The sequence below is a fragment of the Alexandromys fortis genome, unplaced genomic scaffold (genome assembly GCF_014885135.2).
Source record: "Alexandromys fortis isolate MF-2015 unplaced genomic scaffold, M_Fortis_MF-2015_v1.1 scaffold_31, whole genome shotgun sequence".
Taxonomy (NCBI): domain Eukaryota; kingdom Metazoa; phylum Chordata; class Mammalia; order Rodentia; family Cricetidae; genus Alexandromys; species Alexandromys fortis.
Genome location: NW_026067974.1, coordinates 13,081,332 through 13,098,823, shown reverse-complemented (window position 1 = coordinate 13,098,823; position 17,492 = coordinate 13,081,332). Strand labels below are relative to the sequence as shown.

Below are 17,492 nucleotides of genomic sequence, written 5' to 3'. Positions count from 1 at the left end.
CTGCTAGGAATTGGGAGGAAGTGAAACAGGAGGGGACCCCATCTTACCAACCACAGAGTAACTAGTTCCTCCTCCTTGCTCTGGGATAGGTACAGCCAAGCTGATGCCCTCAAGTATGTGGGCATCGAGCGGGAGACCGACTTCCTCTAGCCCCCGGGCCCTCTGGCAGTGCTGTGGTAGCAGCGCTGTCTTGACTTGAGGCACACACCACTGCTGCTCCAGCTCCTGCAATGTCTTCCATGCTGAGAACCCCACCCACTCCTGTAACTAGGCCTCCACTGTATTCCAAGGAGACACACAGCCTCAGTGCGAAGGGAAGCAGGCTGTGAAGACCTGGTCTCCCAGGGGAGTTCAGATGAGAGAAGCTGCCCCTCCAGATCAGAGGAGGCCAAGGGCAGGGGTGGATAGCGATGCTCGATTTCTCCTCAGCTCCCAAACTGTGGGCCTCAGGAGCCAACCAGCACTGCCATGTTAGCTTTTCCTGGTCAGGAGTGCTTGTGTCCCCGCCTCTCAGGCATTGCTGAGTGAAGCCAGGTCCCTGGAGCCTGACAGATATTACAGACAGAACTCAGAGGGAAATGTGTCTCTGTGACATCAAAGCAGAAATTGAAGACTGCAGGAGGGAAAGCTATGTGCCACCCTCCTGTGGACAGAGGGGGAGCCAGTCAGAGCCCGGGCCCCGGAGGCTTGGAAAGACCTGTCTCATTGACTGTGGGGTAGCAGGGCATCGTCAGACTCAGCAGTAGGCGGCAGCGACCCAGCTCCTTCCAAAGTTCCAGCTCAGTGGTAGCAGGCCTAGGCTGCTGAGCGTGGGCTGAGTCTGCCTGGGAGTAAGCACTCTGGTCACTAAGCTGCACTTGTCCTCAGGCCCTTCCATCCCTCAAAGCTAGGTCCTTTCTTCAGGGTAGCTGGGTCTAGTCTAGACTAGAGAGGAGAGGTCACTGTGTGGTTTACTGTCTGTATAGCTGCTGGTGGGGTGTTCGAAGGTGTGGGGGTTCTGCAGCACATTGAGCAGGGTATCACAGTGCAGGCAGACTACCGTTCTCTCTGAGATCCATGCAGAACAAAGCACTTTAACTTTCTCTTAGAAGGTCTGTAGATTGGAATGGAGTTTGAGCCAAGGTCTCTGGGGTTCCTGCCCAAATCCCACCTCTGAAGGAGGAAGAGGAGAGTGGAAGATTCTCCAGTTCTGTCTCACCTGTGAGAGGCAGGAGGAGCTGATTGACACAAGAACCGAAACTGTAGACCCAGCTGCCTTGGGTCTGGTGTGCTAGAACAGGGGCGTTGTTCTGGGTAGAAAGGACCCAGGCAGGTACAGACGCCTCGGGAGTTAGAACCAGAGCTTTTCCCATGGTTCTTACTGACCACTCCCCTCTCCCCACCCCACAGTGCTTGTCCCACCAAAGAAGCCAGGCTCCCTTTGGCCATACTGCCTCTTAGGGAATTGCATGGGACATGCATGCTTGTGCACATACACACTCCCTCACCACACTGGTAGGCACATGTACCTCACACTCAGCACACACCCAACAGCTCCTGACAGTAGCCTCTCCCCACCCTGCAGTTGGGCCAGTGCACACCACAGTTGTGAAACTGGCATCTGCCGGTGGTTTGTGTCTGTTGTATCAGGGATACCCTCGAGCCCAACTGGAGGCTCTGAATTACTCACTCTTTCTTTGGGGGAACCAGAGACAGGTGGACAAGGGCCTAACCGTAAGGAATGTTTTAAAACATGTCGGTTCTAGACTGCCCTGAGCCTTCCCTCAGCAAGCATCACTGGCAGCCCCTAATACTCTGCTCCTCCATCGCTGTTCTTGGTCCCTGCTGTCCTCTGTTTTAATGACGGGTCCCAACCCTCCTCCCCACCTCTGCCCCACCTCACATAAGATGACGGATCCAGAGAGGTGGTGTGGACGGGTGGGGAGCTGGTGTACATGTGGCTTTATTGCCGGGGAATTTCTTGCACTTTAAAGTCCTGTGGCTTGTGACCTCTTCTCTAATAAAGTGTTAGAATCCACTTTGGCAAGTGTGTCCTGTGTTCTTGGGCTGGAAGGGTCAGAGGTGGTGGCATGGCAGCAGATGGGCAGAAACTTCAGCTCCCGATCCCCACTATCGTCTGAGGTCTAGGGGACTAGGAGGGTGAAGCCACCTCGGCTTGTTTTTTGGTTTTCAGGGACAGGGTCTCTCTATGAAGCCTTGGCTGTCCTGGAACTTGCTCTGTAGACCAGGCAGGCCTAGAACTCAGATCCACTTGCTCTGCCTTCTGAGTGCTGGAATTAAAGGTGTGCACCACCACCACCACCCAGTTTATATACATAGGTTTTGAGAACTAGAAGTTTAGTTTCTAAGCTTTCAGAGTAGTTTGCTTAAAAACACTCCATTTCTCATGATTAAAAAAATATTTAGTGGGAAACAATAAACAAAGCAAAACTCCTCTCCGTTCATCCCTGACCGTGACATCAGCTACCACACACAGACTGGGCTCTGCCACTCCGCTTTATTGGACCTGCTCAGTTGAGGGCACCACAGGCTCTGCCCTCCTGTAGAGTGGAGGCCCAGCAAGCTGGGCGAGTGGCTGGCAGGACAAGCGAGACGTCCAGCACAGAAGGAGCTCACTATAGACTCGGCACAGGACAGCCCACTGAGTTCTTTTTCATATGTAAACAAATAATTTAAAAATTAGAATAATATATAGTTTCTCTGGAGAGAGACTTTGCAACAAAAAATATATATATAAAGAATATGAGCTGGGCAAACACAGCAGCATCTCTGAGCAGAGGGAAGCGGGTTCCTCATGCATTGGAGGGGCCAGGCCTGGGGCCAGGCACCAAGGCTATTGCATATTTTGGAAAGGGTCGGGAGAGCAGAGGACTGGCTAGGCAAGGTGTCTGCGTTAGTGTTTTCTACTTGCAGGGCTTTTATGGCTTTGGCTGAAGCGCGTGAAGCAGCGAGGGTACTAAAGTGCTAGACAAGACCTCGGTCTCTGTGAAAACAAAGGGGTGGGTGGGGTGAGGTAGGGAAGGTGAAGTCCTCCCTGCTCACCCCCAGCTGAGAGGAAGCAGATGGAAGACAGCCGGTCAGCAGGGCAGGCAGGGAGGCCTGGGTGTGTTGTAGCAGCCTCCCCCCTCCCCGCATGCCCTGTGCAGTCCTGCAGCCCCCCACATCTGTCCCTGCTGATAATGTACACAGGAAGGGAAGTATCCTTCATCTCCCTGCCCTAGGTGGTTAATCCCTACCAGCAGCTGGGGCAGAGATGGCAGGAAAGGTCTGTCTCAGCCCTGGGGGGCTTCTGCTGTGGGGCAGGCCAACAGCCAGGAGCCTGGGGGCGGGGAGGATGAGCAGGGCATTGGTTTAGGCAGTGAGGCTCAGCCACTCCCTTTGGTCCCATCTGTAGCTCTGCCCACCAAACTTGGCATAGGGAATCCTCCCGGTGAACAGAGCCTGAGAAGAAGAGCCAAATGTCCCTGGCAGGATAAGGGAGAGGAAGGAGTTGGGGCATCTCAGAGGAGTTGGACTTGATCGTTAAAGCCCTTATGACTCATTCAGACCTGGATTCCTCCAAGATCTGGGGGAGGTTCTGGTCCCTGGGGCCTGGGCCAGAGGCTGGGGCTGGGGTCGGGGCTGGGGTCGGGGTCGGAGCCTGGGTGGGAGCTGGAGTCGGGGCAGGGGCCTGGGCAGGGCCTGAAGGAGGTAGGGGAGTTTTGCTGCCAGGATGGTGATCGTGGCTGGCCTTGGGCTCGTTGGTGTGGTAGGAACCCTTGTAGCGATGATTTTGCAGGTAGAAGAGCACCAGCATTCCCACAAGCCCCAGCAGCAGGAAGGCCACCAAAACTAGACAGAAAAAAAGAAGTCAGGGAAGGTCTTTGGGGCACACACATTACACATGCCACCAAAAGTATCATGTACAACTGTGCACAGTATATGACCATGTCAGGCCATCCCCACGTCTAGGTCAGAATTCTTATCCCCTGTCCACTTGACTCTTTCCATATCTCCGACAGCTTCTCCAGTTTCCCATTTCAGTAGATGATATTGCATCTCTTTCCTCGTCCTGTAACTATGTGTTGCATTTTAATATTTCATTTTAATTAAAAATGTATAGCTGCCTCAAATATTGTCTCCGCCCTGTTAGATACTGAGTCGGCCTAGCCTGTCTCACCCCTGCTTTGTGCCATTCACATCTAGCCTTCACTTCCCAGCCCTGAGGACAGGAACCGGGAGGGAGGCTGAGAGGGCGGTCCTGGGAAAGTCGGGTTAGTGGTCAGTGCTACTCACAGCCCAAGAGTATGGCCACCCATCCGTCATCATGGTAGAATGGGAAATCTAAACAGGAGAAAGGGCCTGTTAGGAAACACCGCCTCTGTGTTCAGAGCCATTCCCCATCACGGTTACCCCTCTTGTCCGTGTCTAGGGCTTTACCTGGGGGCAGGTACCAGGGGTCAAGCTCTGGGGGCACCTCGGAGACAAGGCGTGGCATCGCTCCACAGTTAGACTCCGACAGTTCTCCTTGAACCCGCATGGCCTCTGCTAGCTCAGCAGTCATGGGGCGGGGTGTTCGGAAATGCGTCTTGAGGGGAGCCACGTTGTTGAACCGGACACCAGACAGGCAGCCTGAGAAACCTGGAGTGTTGTACCTCTGGATCTCTGGGTCAATGATTCCTGTCTCTGAGGGAGAAGCAGGCCCAGAGGAGGTATTGGGGACACCCAGAAGACCCTCTCCCCTCTGTACCCAGGAGCCTCATCCGCACTTGCCCCAAACGCACACGAGCTGCTTACCCATCACTCGGCCTAGATACAAGGCCTTGGGTGAGTCCAGCTGGCTGTCCACCAGCAGAGAGAACTTCTGTTCTGTCAGCGGGAAGTAGTCCACCTGGCAGAGGGGGAAGGAAGCCCTGGTGGACACAGCCAAGACCAGACAGGACCAAGGGACCCTTGCTCACAGCGAACAACCCCTAGGCCTAGAGCAGGGTCTGACGTGTACCTCAAGCAGCCTGGCTTTAAGCTCTGACTTGGCAGTTTTCTAGTAATTTGACTTTGGTTCTTAGCCCTGGCTGTCCTGGACTCACTGTGTAAGCCAGGCTGACTTCAGACTCAGAGATCCATGCCTGCCTCTGCCTCCTGAGTGCTGGGATTAAAGGTGTGCACTACTACGTCTGGCTACATATTTTATTATTTTTTTATGGGGTCTGGAGTTCAGACAACAACATGGAGGAGTCATTTCTCTCCCTTTACAGCGCGAATCTCAGGATCAAACTCGGGCTTATGCCTTTACACACTGAGCCAACTCACCAACACCACAACGCCCCTCCCCTCTTGATACAGGGTCTCCTATAGCCCAGGCTGTCCTCAAACTTATCATGTAGCCAGGGATGACCTTAAATCTCTGCTCCTCCTGTCTCAGCCTCCAACATTGAGATTACACACCCAGTGTGTGCGGTGCTGGGGGTGGAGCTCAGGGCTTCATGCATGTTGGGCTCTACCAACTAAGCCACATCGCCAGCCCCCAGCGAGCTGACTTTGAGAAAAACACTTTACTTTCTCAGCCTGTTTAATGGCTCATAAGATGGAGCTCAGAATAACTGCCAACCACAGCTACTTCACAGAGCTGATGTAGGGTCATCAGAGGCGATACATGTAAAAATCCATTGTATACTGAACCATTTCAGACATGTAAGCATTTGTCATTTTCTTGGGCGTGTCATAGCCAAGAGCATGAGGCTGTGACTTAGCAGGCCCATCCCCCTCCACCTGTACCTGGATGAAGAGGTTTCGGTAGACCCGGGTGATGTTGACACTATGGGGCTGCCCATCAGTGACTGGCCGAGTGGTCAGCTGATACACGTAGGGACTGGTACCCAACTGATACCGAAGCTGGAGGGTCCCTGTGGGGTGGGAGGAGGACCGTGGGGTCTTCTCTTGGCTCCCACTACCTCCCACCCCCCCACCCCCCCCACCCCGTCTTCCAAAGGACTGGGTCTTTGCGTTAATCACAAGCCACGGGATTTGGAGGAAGAGCGCGAGGAGAACTTACCGTCTTCCTTGATGAGCACAGCCATGTAGTCACGGACAAAGGAGCTGACATAAAGGAGGACGGCAGGTGCAGAGTAGGTGCTGAAGCTGAAGGAGACCTCCTCTCCAGTGACATTGTAGACGGGACCCCGATACCCCGGCACCGGCTGGCCAGGCCTCGGATAGTCGGGCAGGCGGTACCCAGGGCCATGGTAGCCAGGCACATAACCAGGAGTGTCGTAGCCCGGAATATAGCCAGGCTCATAGCCTGGCACAGGTCGGCTCAGCATGTGGGAGAACTCCCGGGCCGCAGAGCGCAGTGCCGACTGAAGGTTATAGCGCATCCATGTACCAGTCTCAAAAAATCCACCAATGTCTGAAGCAAAGACAACAAGGTGAAGGCTCCAGCCGTCTTAGTCACAAGTTCAAAGGGTGCTTACGTTACCAACCCACGCCCACACTTTTAGTGTCTGCCACTATTTACTTTTAGTAGGATATTTTCTTTCGATTTTGGAGACATTGTCTTACTTTGTAGCCCAAATTTACAGTCCTTCTGCCTCAGCCCCTCAAGCGCTGGGATTACAAACCTGCACCACCCCATCCAGCACTAAGAGGAAGAAGAATGGGTTGAGAAATCAGAAAGCTCATCCAATCACCCCTGAATGTTAGAGGCAAGGAAACTGAAGCCTACAGATGGGTAGCGACAGGTTCTAGAGATGCCTCTGTGATTAAAAGCCCCGGCTGCTCTTCCAGAGGACCTGGCGTTCAATTCTCAGCACCCATATGGAAGCTCACACTTGTCTGTAACCACATGCAGGCAAAACACCAATGCACATAAAATAAATTATTTTTTTTTAAAAAAAGATGGGTAGTGACGTGCCCAAGGACACAGTTTAAATGGAGGGCCAAGAGTGGAATTAAAATAACCTGACTCCATGCAACTATGTGTTATTATTCATATTTCCCTGTATCTCCCTAGACCACCAGACTCTGCCCAGTCACCCACCTTTCCATGGATTACCTTGGGCCAGCCTTGGGGAAAATGTCGTCTGGGTATATTGAATGTCAAGGCTCACTTCACCCAAGAGTCAGCTTGCAGACATGTTTTGGGAATTCAGTGATAGGTCATACGGGAAATGGGAGGGGAAAGAAATGCATCAGGAAGCCAAAGTCAATACTAGAACAAGGGAGGATGCTCATTTGGGAAAGTGCTCGCTCTGCAAGCTTCAGGGCCCGAATTCGATCCTTAGCACCCACACAAAAAGCTGGCTGTGATGGCACACATTTGTAATCCCATTGTGGGAGAGGCAGAGGCAAGAGGGTCTCTGGGGCTCACTGTCCAGCTAGCTAGCTAGCCTATCTAATTGATGAGTTCCAGGTCCTAGTCAGAGACCTTGTTTGAAAACACAAGGTAGATACACTTGAGAAACAACACCTGAGGCTGACCCCTGACCTGCACACACATGTGCATGCACCATGGCACCATGCACACACACACACACACACACACACGTATATACATGTATATACATGTTTACGTGTGTGTGTGTGTATGTATCCACCAAGTAGATGTGCATGGGGTGTGGGAGCAACCTGTGTGACCTTGGTGATAGTGGGAAGATGGGAAAGTTATTTATTTGCTTAATGTTGGGGCTCCTGTCGCATCAGCCAGCTCTACCATCCCTCCCTTTCCCTTTATACCCAGCATCTTCAAATGCCTGACTGCCCCATTTAAGAGCTCAGAAGTCTTCCAACAAAGAGTCAGAAATCTGTCTTTCCAGATACAGACTCATATTCCCTTCTCATCCTTTCCCTCTGACCTCCCATCATGCCCTAAGGCTCCGTGCTGCCCCCTGCTCCCCCTCTGCCCTTCGTAACCAACAACACTGACCATGATTACAATATGGCCCATCAAAAGCCGTGAGGTCACAGTCACACGTGTAGTAGCTGTATCGCTCCACACAACGTCCTCCATGGAAACAGGGGAAGCGGGGGTGGGTGCAGTGGCCCGTGCAGTTGGGGAAGGTGCCCTCAGAGGCATTGGCACGGCCCTCCAGGTTCAGAGTCACTCCGTTCAGACGCATGGCCCTCAAGCAACCCACAAAAGGGCGCCTCTTAAGCTCTGCAGATCCTGGTCAGGAATAAATGGAGAGGTTGGGGGTGTGGCTCAAAGGTCGAGCATCCTAAGAGCTCCCTCAAAATGACTGTAGAGCCTTTTAATTCCAGCACTTGGGAGGCAGAGGCAGGCGGATCTCTGTGAGTTTGAGACCAGCCTGGTCTACAAGAGCTAGTTCCAGGACAGGCTCCAAAACCACAGAGAAACCTTGTCTCGAAAAACCAAAAAAAAAACAAAAAAACAAACAAACAAAAAAAAAATACTGTAGAGCCAGAGACAGGATTAAATACTGAGTGGGAAGGGAAGCAAGGGGAGTAGGAGGCCAGACTGGGATGTAAGGAGCTGGAGAAGATAAATGGTCCCTTGACTCACTCTGGGGCAGAGAGGACATTGGAACACAGGCTTCCTGGAAATGTGAGCATGACCAGTGAGTGTAGGGATGTCTTGGAGGCGCTCTCCCTGCCCCTGCATTGCTGCTCACCAACATAGAGGGGCTGGTCATACTCCAGCCAGATGTAGGTCTGCAGGGGCATGGGCCGTAGCACCCAGGGCCGATGGTCCACTCGTAGGCGGGCCTGCTTCACATTGATCTCAGCCCGGACCAAATGCCATTCGTCGTCGTTGAACTCGAAGTCATCTGAGTGCACTGTCAGGTTCTCATCCCCGTTGCCAATATCAAAGGCAAAGACTACATCCCGGGATGCTGGACAGCATGACAGTGGGTAAGCGTGAGAAAGGGGGCTCTGACCCCCATATATAGCATCCTTGCCCAAATCCAATCTCTCCTCACCTAAGAGAAGCCCTCTAGATAGTCCTCCACTTTGTCCAAATCCTATTAATGGCTTCAAACCACACAATCTGTACCCCAAATTTGCCGATGAGCTAGAATAAACTTCCCAGCTCGCATGCTCAGGCTAGAAGCATAGCTAGTTAGAGATGGCTGAGAGATCAAGAGCCCAGGTCCCTCCTTCACAAGGAAGGGGTCAAGGGCCCATGGAAGGAAAGCACTGGCCGAAGGGACCGTGTCATATGTCACATAGTCAGACATCAAGACAGCAAGTCTAGGGTCCCGAGTCATCCCAGATCCTTTCCCTGCCCCCTCTCCAAAGGGTTGACGGTCTTGTCCCCCCACCCCAACAGCTTCTTCGGTCATCTCCGTATGCCCACATTCCTGTTAGTCTGCCTACTCACTGTTGAGTTCCACTCGCACGTAAGGTCGGCGCCACTGGCAGAAACGGCCCCCCATGTTCTCTAGAAAGACTCCCGAGGGGGCCGAGGTCCTAAAGTAGAAGGAGACATCGAGGCTGTGGTTGGCACGGATCGGAGGGAATCGCAGTGCAGCTCCGGTATGGAAGGATATAGTGTTCCAGGAATTGCCTGCGGAAAACAGTGAGAAAGGCCTTGTGAGGGAATTGCCGGTGGGGGAGGCCTGAAGGGCTGAGCGGGAAGAGTTAGGGAGGCTGAAGAGTAGGGTGCAGAAGAACCACGAAAGGGTCAGGTCACAGTGGGAGCATCTGGCCACCCGGCCACGTGACCTAGAGATTCCCAGTGGGTCACGGGATCTAGGTTTCAGAAATAGTGAATGCTGGAAGGCTACACCAAAGGAATCTGCCACTCACGGTCCCCATAGCAACGCAGAGGCCTCAGGAAGAACTGAGCTTCAGAACTGGACCGGTTTGTATCCCCTACCACTATCTGCGTGACAGGCAGATGGTCCACAAAGGTCAGCAGCCCCTTGTCCGTTCTCCTGTGGGAACAGGATGCAGTGACTCAACCCCGCCGCTCAGCTGTCCTTAGAGTCCTGGAAATCCTGCCCTCCTGTCCCCTCACCACTGCGGCTGGTCGGCATCACAGTTGCAGTGCAGGGCAGGGTCCACACAGCTCCGGTCCAGCCCACAGGCACAGCGCTGGATCCCAGGCTGCGAGCCTCCCCAATAGAAGTGCTGTTCCTCATTCCGGCCAATCCAAAAGCTGTAGGGGTAGCCTCCTGGGGAAGACGCCAGGCAGCTTCCAGGCCCTGTCCCTCCATCAGCTTCTGGGCTCCTCATCCCCAGGTGCAAGCAGGCCTGACCTTGCTTGACTCTTCCGGCAGCCCCCGACCCCACCCCACCCCCAGCTATGCCTAGCCCTCCCTGCTGCCAGGCTCAACCTGCAGTATTGAGCAGCCGTGAATTGTAGCAGGAAAACTCGATCCACTGCTCACAGTGCTGGGAAGCATTGGCCAGAGCACTGACTTCCTCCCAGGAGGCATTCCAGTATTGGACAGCCCCCAGAAAGGGCCGCTCCATGCTGGAACCTGTCACTCGAGTTGTCCATAGCCTGTCATGCCGCACGACCGTCCATGCTCGGTTCTCTGGAAGAGTGGGGACAGAGCTTTGGCTGGACGTGAGCACTCTTGTCTCCCTCCTTCACAACCTTGCTGCCACCGAGGAGCAATAAAAGTGGCCAGCCACTTCACTGCAGCCCAGCCTTGAGACGAGACGGCTGGAATGGCCAGAAGTTGCAACTTGTCTGTAAGGCTTTATTACAAAATGTTAGGTGTCCCCCTTCCAACTACAGTTTTAACTTGTCTCCTCCTCCAGCTTCCCTGATATCTGCCCCCCCAACCCCCACATCTTCTGCATGGCCCGGTCAACCCTCCACCCCAACTCATCATCAAAGCCACCTACCTCGGATATCACAATACACCACAAATGGCTTCAGGGGTCCACTGCCATCGGGATCAATGGTGAAGTTTCCAGAAAACTTCCCACTGAGCCGATAGGCTTCGCAGGATTCCTTATACAAAGCTAGAAGGGGGAAGGAGGCAACTGTGGAGCTAGAAGGCTAGAAGGATGGCCAGTCATACCGTCTCGGGTGGCCTCCCGATCCCCAACAGGCATCCCCTGGCTTCCTATTCCACCCAGCTTACGTTCATGGCAAGTGACTCCCTTGTAGCCAGTGAGTTCACAGTAGCAAATGAAGTCGTCCCAAGACTGGTAGCAGCGACCGTCATGCTCACACATGTTAGGGCTGCATCTGGGGAAGGTGTCAACAGCCACGGAAGGAGGCTTGAAAGGCAGCCATCCCCATTTTCCCAAAGTGCCGGGGCCCCATGACTCACTTCCCACCTAACTAGTTGGGTATAATCCAGACACAGGGACTCTTGGTAGTCTACGTGGATCATGTGCTCTCTTCCCTCCTCTCCCAAAAAGAGAAAGTACCCAGCCCTTGTCAGACAAAAACCTTAGGACTGAATAGAAACTTTCTTTCAATCCTGAGCACCTGCAACTTTACAGGAAGAAATAGAAAAGAGGTCAGAAGTCAAGGAAGACTCTGTCTGTGTGTGTGTGTGTGTGTGTGTGTGTGTGTGTGTGTGTAGAGGGGCGCTGCTAACAAGAAGAAGGGAGAGGAGTTTAAAAAGAAAAAGCCACCCTGACTACATGAAAGTGGGCTTTGGAGGGGTCACCCATCAGGGAGGTGACCTTGTAGATACCTGTCTGTGATGCCACAGGTGTCGAAGAGGACCTCAGCAAAGTAGCCAAGCTTCCGGAACTCCACCAGAGTCAGGTTGACCAGCTGACCATCCACCTTGAGCAGCTCCATACAGCCATGAAATGCTGTCTGGTTGGAGTGGCAGCCCCACTGACTGGCTGGTTTGGGACAACCTGGCGCAAACCGCATCTGTAAGGCTTCCCAGGAGGGACCCAGATACCCTCCCCTGGGAAAGTACCAAGAGAGAGCCATATGCAAATAAAGAAAGGATCCTAGAACCACAGTACAAATAATGGCCAATGACCAAAGGTCCCAGAGGTGAAATGGGGCTCGGCCCTTTCGCTACTCTCCATGTGGCCCCATCAGAACTGAGATAGGACCTTCCCACCCAGAGACAGGGCAAAGCCCCCGCCCCTTACCGCCAAAGAAGTATGAAGTCCCTGTGCGGATCAGCAGTGGGGATGAGACCCTGACCTCTGCCCCCTCCACGTCATCGATACTGATGACTGCATGGTTTTCCTGGGCCACAAAGTTGACCTCGTGCCAGAATCCATCATTCAGGCGGTATCCTGGACAAGAACGGAGGGTGGTGTGAGTGGTTGGAAGGTGTAACCAGAATAAGAGAAGATTGGTGGGGGGGGGGGGTCTAAAAAAATGCTTTTTAATTCTGTGCTTTGAGTGCAGTACCCCCAGACGCCAGAAGAGGGAGGTGGAGCCCCTTGGAGTTGGAGTTGCAATGAGCTGGCTAGATGTTCAGTAGCTAAGAGTACTGTTCTTGCAGAACACAGAAGTTGGGTTCCCAGCCTCCTTGTCGTGTTTTTGAGACAGGGTCTCTCTGTATCTTAGGCTGTCCTAGTATTCACTATGTAGTCCTGACTGGTCTTAAACTTGTGGTTTTCCTACCTTGGCCTCCCAGATGCTGGGATTATGGGCATAAATCCCCACAAGGCACCACGCCCAGGGAGACAGATGTTCTTGAGTAGAGAAGCAGTAAGTAGCCCCACTCTGCTCCCCACAGCAGTCTAAGCGCACCCCATTGTTACACTTCTCTCCCTGGCACCTCCTGATGGCTCTCTTCACTGTCCATAACCTTAGTCATTGACATAATACGCAAAGTTGGAAAGAGCTGGCAAGCATCTCCAGGAATCCCGCAGAACCGGTGACAGCCAGTTTCTTCCAGAACCCACCCTTCGCTAGCCTGCTCCTGCCTCCCAAAGAGTCCCTCACCAGCAGCAAACTGAAGCTTCTTGCGGCCACTCTGCGCGATGGAGACGTTGACTTGCCCTTCGCTAAGCATCAGCTCCACGTGACCCAGCCCATCTCCCAAGCGAGAAAAAAGGAGCAGCCCCGTGAGGTCCCAGGTGCGGAAGCGAAAGGAGACTGCGAAGCGGCCGCGGCGCGGAAACCCAGGCACTTGGACGAAGTTGTGAGGGCCTCCAAAGTTGATGGGGTGTGGAACGGGATCCAAGCAACGGAAAGCCACATTACCCTAGAAAGGAATGGATGGATGCATCAGGACACGGAGGCCTGGTACTTGCCGTTAATATTCTCACTGGGTTAAGACCCAGACCTAGTCCAGAGTGGAGTAATGATCTCCGGCCTTGACCCTTCCCATCCCACGCAAATATGTCCACATACTTGTGGAAGGGGCCCAAACAAGCCTGTCCTCGGGACTTTGCTCCGTTGCTAGCTTTTTACCACTGATTCCACTGTCCACAAAATAATAATAATAATAATAATAATAATAATAATAATAATAATAATAATAATATTTCCATTTCGTAGTGCTAAAGGCAATATAGCACAAGTCGAATTTCGCCCAAAGGCTGTGGAGCATGCGTACATGCTCCAGAGTTGACCAAAGAGGAAAGCTTATCAAAAGACCCTACCCTGTCACTTCGTAGTCACGTGCTCCTGGTCAGATTCCCAGCCTCTGCACCTCATTTCCCTCATCCGCTAACTAAGAGGCGACAGGACAGCTTCTTTGTTTTGTTTTTCGAGACATGGATTTTTTTTTTTTTTTTGGTGTAGCCTTTGCTGTCCTGGAACTTGCTCTGTGCTCGAACTCACAGAGATCAGCATGTCTCTGCCTCCTGAGTGCCGAGATTAAAGGCCTGCGCCACCACCACCTGGCGACTCACCCCCCTTAACTGGGGGATGAGGGGATGAGTGGCATTTACATCTTGGGCCCCCCCCCCCCCCCCCCCCCCCCCCCCCCCGCCATGCCTTAGAATATGTTGAGAATGGATCTCTTTCCTCTCCACTTCCTGGCTTTCCAAGAGGCTTTAGAGTCCCTGTCTTCCCAGACCCCCCTGCCCACTAGCCTCGAAGGTAATCCGCGAATGGCGCCGCACTGCCAGGTCGGCGATGTTGATTCGATTGTAGATCACGTTTTCTATGCAGCCACGGAAGTTATGCCGGTATGCCAGGTTCTTACGCGCTGCGCCCACCAAACCCCCGATGAATATCTATGGGAAGCAGGTGAGAAGCGGTTTCCCTGGGCGTAGGGGAGCGCCTACCTTTCCTGCGTGCATGCACAGTAAGTACCCTTTCCACTATGACTGGCTTTCAGGAAGACTTGGAACACATTTCCCTAGGGTCAGTACTAAAGCATGCACTTAGATTTGAGCCTTAATGCCACCACTAGTTGGCGGTAGGCCTTCAGCAGGTCAAATTGTCGCTCTTAGGTATTTAAAATGCAAATGGGCCAGGGTCTTTAGCAGCAGCATGGAACTAGGGGGCAATTTTCTACTTTTCCTGGTTCCCCCAAATCTGAATTTCTAGACCAATCATAGTAGACCTGCAGTGAGGACCAGAACAAGGACAACAAGAAAAGTCTCTCTGGCATACGGGAGTGGGATAGGGAGTGGATCCCCGCCCCCACTTACCCATTGTCACACCCCATAACGTGCCCCACCCTTGGTCACCTCATTATCCAGATTCAGCCTCTCAAAGTCGCCATTGAGCACAAAGCGATGGACATAACCGTCCAGGGTGAGATTTGCTTCTCGGCCATATCGGTCCACCCGTACATAGTGCCAGCTTAGGTCGTTAAGGACGCCGCCAGCACTCACCGTGGTGTGACCGGGTCTTGGCTGGATGGGGCTGCTGCCTGAGGGCAGGGCAGGGCAGAGTGAGAATTCCTACTGGCCCTTGCTCCCAAGTAAGCTGCAGCTCCCAGCACAGAGTACCCAATCAGAGCCTGGAATGGAGAAGTGGCCATCGACAAGCGTGCAGCCATTTAACCTCCCTGGGCTTCTTCGGCTCTCTGTAAAACTCTGAGTAGGATAGCTGCTTGTATCTCATCACACTGGGGGTTATGAAAAGCAAATGAGATACAAAATCGTTTTGCGTGTTTACAATGCCTTGCTCAAGGTCACGCAGTTGGTAAGCCGAAACCAGTTCTGACTTCTAGCCTGCTGTATCCTAGCACCAAGCGCTACAAAAGAAGACCCGGCTTAGGCAGGGCAGCACTCTGGGGTCCCGAAGCTCACCCAGGCTCATGTGCAGCAGCAGGTGTGCCCCCTGCAGTTCAAGCGTCACATAATCCCCCTGGGAGCCCTCGGTGTGAAGCAGTAGCCCATCCTTCTCCTCGGTCTTGAAACTAAAAGCGAACACGTCCCAAAGACTTTGGCTGACCCCTCGCGGGAAGCGGTACGAGATGGCATCATCGCCGTCAAAATACAGTATGTCGGACTCTGCGCGAAGAACCGTGAGTGGGCGGGGGACCGGGAAGGGGGTGCTGTCCCCTCTCAGGCTCCTTGCCCCCACTCCCGACCTCCACACCCTTACTGTAGGGACAGCCGTAGAGGCCCAGCCGCAGGCCGATCTTGCCGCGCGGGTTCCAGGCCAGCGGCACGATGCGGACGTAGCGAGCCGTGAAGTGGTAGTGCAGGTCGTGGCGAACCACCGCCGACTCATTGACGTTACCGAAGAAGGTCTGCGGGGGGGTTGGGAAAAGTAGTAACCTTGTTCCCACCCTCAGCTTTCCCTCCCGCGGTGGCTTTCAAACCTTGCCAATCTTTACTGGAGCGCGAACGGGAGTTCTCTCCATCTCCCCTGCCCCCAGGATTGTACAGGGACTAGTGTCCTATTGTTCCTTCAAAGCCAAATCTAATGCCACTACTTTCAGGAAGCTCTCCGAGGTTTTACCCCAAGGTGTGTTAAACCTTATAAAGGGCGAGAAACAGTCTGAGCTGGACTAAATCCCAAGACCGGTTTTCCTCACCCGTGCCTCATGCTGTCCCCTCCCCTTCCCTTCAGGCTAGTGCCCAGCCCAGGGCCCAGAGCAGGGGAGGCTCCCCAAGTGTGTGCGCCAGGGCACCGAGAGTACCGCGTTGTGCCCTTGTTGGTAGAATGGTGTCCAGCTGTCCACACGGTCCCCGTAGAGCAGCATGTAACGTGTGACCCAATCCCAAGAATTAAAGGCTCCCTGTGTGGCCACAGCCCGGATCCGATGCTTGGACATTAAGTCTATCTGGAGCCAGGGATTCGGGTCCCCAATCCGGGGCGACCATCCACTGATGCCTACGGAAAGGGCAAGGGCTTTTACCACCCACTCTCTTCTCTCAGCTCTCCGGAGTCCTCCCCTCCCTGGTTGGGCTAGCTCACCGTGCAGCCGGGCAAAGCGGGCTGTGGTAAAGAGCCCATAGTAGGAGGAGGCGCCCAGGGACCGAGCATATAGAGGTCCCACCAGCTCCTCATTGCAGCCATCTGTGGGATGGGGGGAATGGGATGGATGAGCTTGTTAGTATGCCCCTCTTCTAAAGACTGACCCTCTTAGTCTAAACTCCTCTCCACTGCCCCCCAGTGGCAGACTCAGCCCCACCTTAAATCTGTGCCCTCAGCCTAGGCTTCAGCAACAGCTGCTCCCTCAGGGGCTTGAGGCTTCTCCCCCTAGGTAACTCTTTGCCTTGATCTCCAGATCCAAAGCCAGATCCTTCCTTCCCCCTCCTACCGTGATTCAGTATTCCCCTAAACACAATCCCCAAACTTAAGCGTATTTAAGAACCCAAATGGGCCTTGGAACACCTGATTAACCCCAGCCTTTCCATCCATTCCGTTCATCAGCCCTCCCCCACCGAAACGTGCACCAATCCCCAAATCAGGATCTGCTCCCAGTCCAGTCACTTCCCAATCCCATTCTTAGCATCATCCTTGGCCTTAGACAGGGTCACCAACTCCTATTTGGGTTCTAGCCATAAAACCCAGCCCCAGCCACAAACCCTACCTAGGTCCCTGGGTCAGCTCCAAATTCCAGCCCCAACCCCTCAGGGAAAAACCTCAACTCTAGCCTGGGTCACCAATACCGGTAGCACTTATAGCCAACCCTAACCTCAAACCCAGGCACTGGCTGCCGCTTGGATTAACAGCTCCAAATCCCCTGGGCTGACTGGTTGCTCGGCTCAGAGCCCAGCCCCAGCCCGGGGCGCGCGCACGCAGCAGTCTGGTAGCTGCATTGCGGAGCGCTAGGGAGAGGAAAAGATGGGAGCGAGGCGGCGCGAGCCGGTATGGGAAGGACCGGCGACCACCCAGCCGCAATGCGGCGCCGGCGCCGGACTCGCCCTGCAAGCTCTGGACCCCTGCACCCAACCCCACCTGCCTCTGAGACCAGCACTTACAGTAGCCCCAGCCCCGAGCTCCAGAGATCACAGCGACGAGCAGGATGCTGAAGAGTCGGAGGAGACTCATCACGCAGGGCTGACCAGCCCTGGGTGTCTGCCTTGTTGTGTCCTGCCCCAGCTAGTGTTCCAGGTCTGGCTCAGACCCCCAGCTTATCTCTTGGGGTTCTCGGCCGAGGCTGTTTCTTCGTCCTTATCCACCCTTCCCTCTCTCTTAACCCCCAATCTCTCTCCTCTCTCTCTCTCTCTCTCTCTCTCTCTCTCTCTCTCTC

General features: G+C 53.8%; 3 protein-coding genes across 6 annotated transcripts in view; 2 read left to right on the top strand and 1 right to left on the bottom strand.

Annotated features, from left to right (window-relative positions):
* Ezh1 (enhancer of zeste 1 polycomb repressive complex 2 subunit) overlaps positions 1-2,017 on the top strand; it is a 37,471-nt gene extending 35,454 nt beyond the window's left edge. For all 3 annotated transcript variants that reach the window (XM_050156642.1, XM_050156643.1, XM_050156644.1), the window contains one exon: positions 90-2,017. In XM_050156642.1, the coding sequence (XP_050012599.1) occupies positions 90-150 (61 nt within the window). In that variant the 3' untranslated portion in view covers positions 151-2,017. The remainder of the gene's footprint in view (positions 1-89) is intronic.
* Cntnap1 (contactin associated protein 1) overlaps positions 86-17,492 on the bottom strand; it is an 18,906-nt gene continuing 1,499 nt past the window's right edge. Inside the window, exons 1-24 of one of the 2 annotated variants that reach the window (XM_050156638.1) lie at positions 17,221-17,447; positions 16,211-16,312; positions 15,933-16,126; positions 15,392-15,539; positions 15,094-15,297; positions 14,527-14,711; positions 13,924-14,067; positions 12,827-13,088; positions 12,019-12,168; positions 11,601-11,772; positions 11,037-11,143; positions 10,795-10,914; positions 10,275-10,478; positions 9,956-10,112; positions 9,745-9,872; positions 9,317-9,502; positions 8,607-8,828; positions 7,901-8,140; positions 6,032-6,385; positions 5,755-5,882; positions 4,777-4,870; positions 4,420-4,665; positions 4,276-4,323; positions 86-3,831 (exon numbers count right to left, since the gene is read on the bottom strand). In XM_050156638.1, the coding sequence (XP_050012595.1) occupies positions 3,539-3,831; positions 4,276-4,323; positions 4,420-4,665; positions 4,777-4,870; positions 5,755-5,882; positions 6,032-6,385; positions 7,901-8,140; positions 8,607-8,828; positions 9,317-9,502; positions 9,745-9,872; positions 9,956-10,112; positions 10,275-10,478; positions 10,795-10,914; positions 11,037-11,143; positions 11,601-11,772; positions 12,019-12,168; positions 12,827-13,088; positions 13,924-14,067; positions 14,527-14,711; positions 15,094-15,297; positions 15,392-15,539; positions 15,933-16,126; positions 16,211-16,312; positions 17,221-17,290 (4,158 nt within the window). In that variant the 5' untranslated portion in view covers positions 17,291-17,447 and the 3' untranslated portion in view covers positions 86-3,538. Of the gene's footprint in view, positions 3,832-4,275; positions 4,324-4,419; positions 4,666-4,776; positions 4,871-5,754; positions 5,883-6,031; positions 6,386-7,900; positions 8,141-8,606; positions 8,829-9,316; positions 9,503-9,744; positions 9,873-9,955; positions 10,113-10,274; positions 10,479-10,794; positions 10,915-11,036; positions 11,144-11,600; positions 11,773-12,018; positions 12,169-12,826; positions 13,089-13,923; positions 14,068-14,526; positions 14,712-15,093; positions 15,298-15,391; positions 15,540-15,932; positions 16,127-16,210; positions 16,313-17,220; positions 17,448-17,492 lie in introns of those variants that run through there. The other variant, XM_050156639.1, reaches the window with a different exon arrangement.
* Ccr10 (C-C motif chemokine receptor 10) overlaps positions 15,206-17,492 on the top strand; it is a 5,366-nt gene continuing 3,079 nt past the window's right edge. Inside the window, exon 1 of the mRNA XM_050156645.1 lies at positions 15,206-15,311. Coding sequence (XP_050012602.1) covers positions 15,261-15,311 — 51 coding nt within the window. The 5' untranslated portion in view covers positions 15,206-15,260. The remainder of the gene's footprint in view (positions 15,312-17,492) is intronic.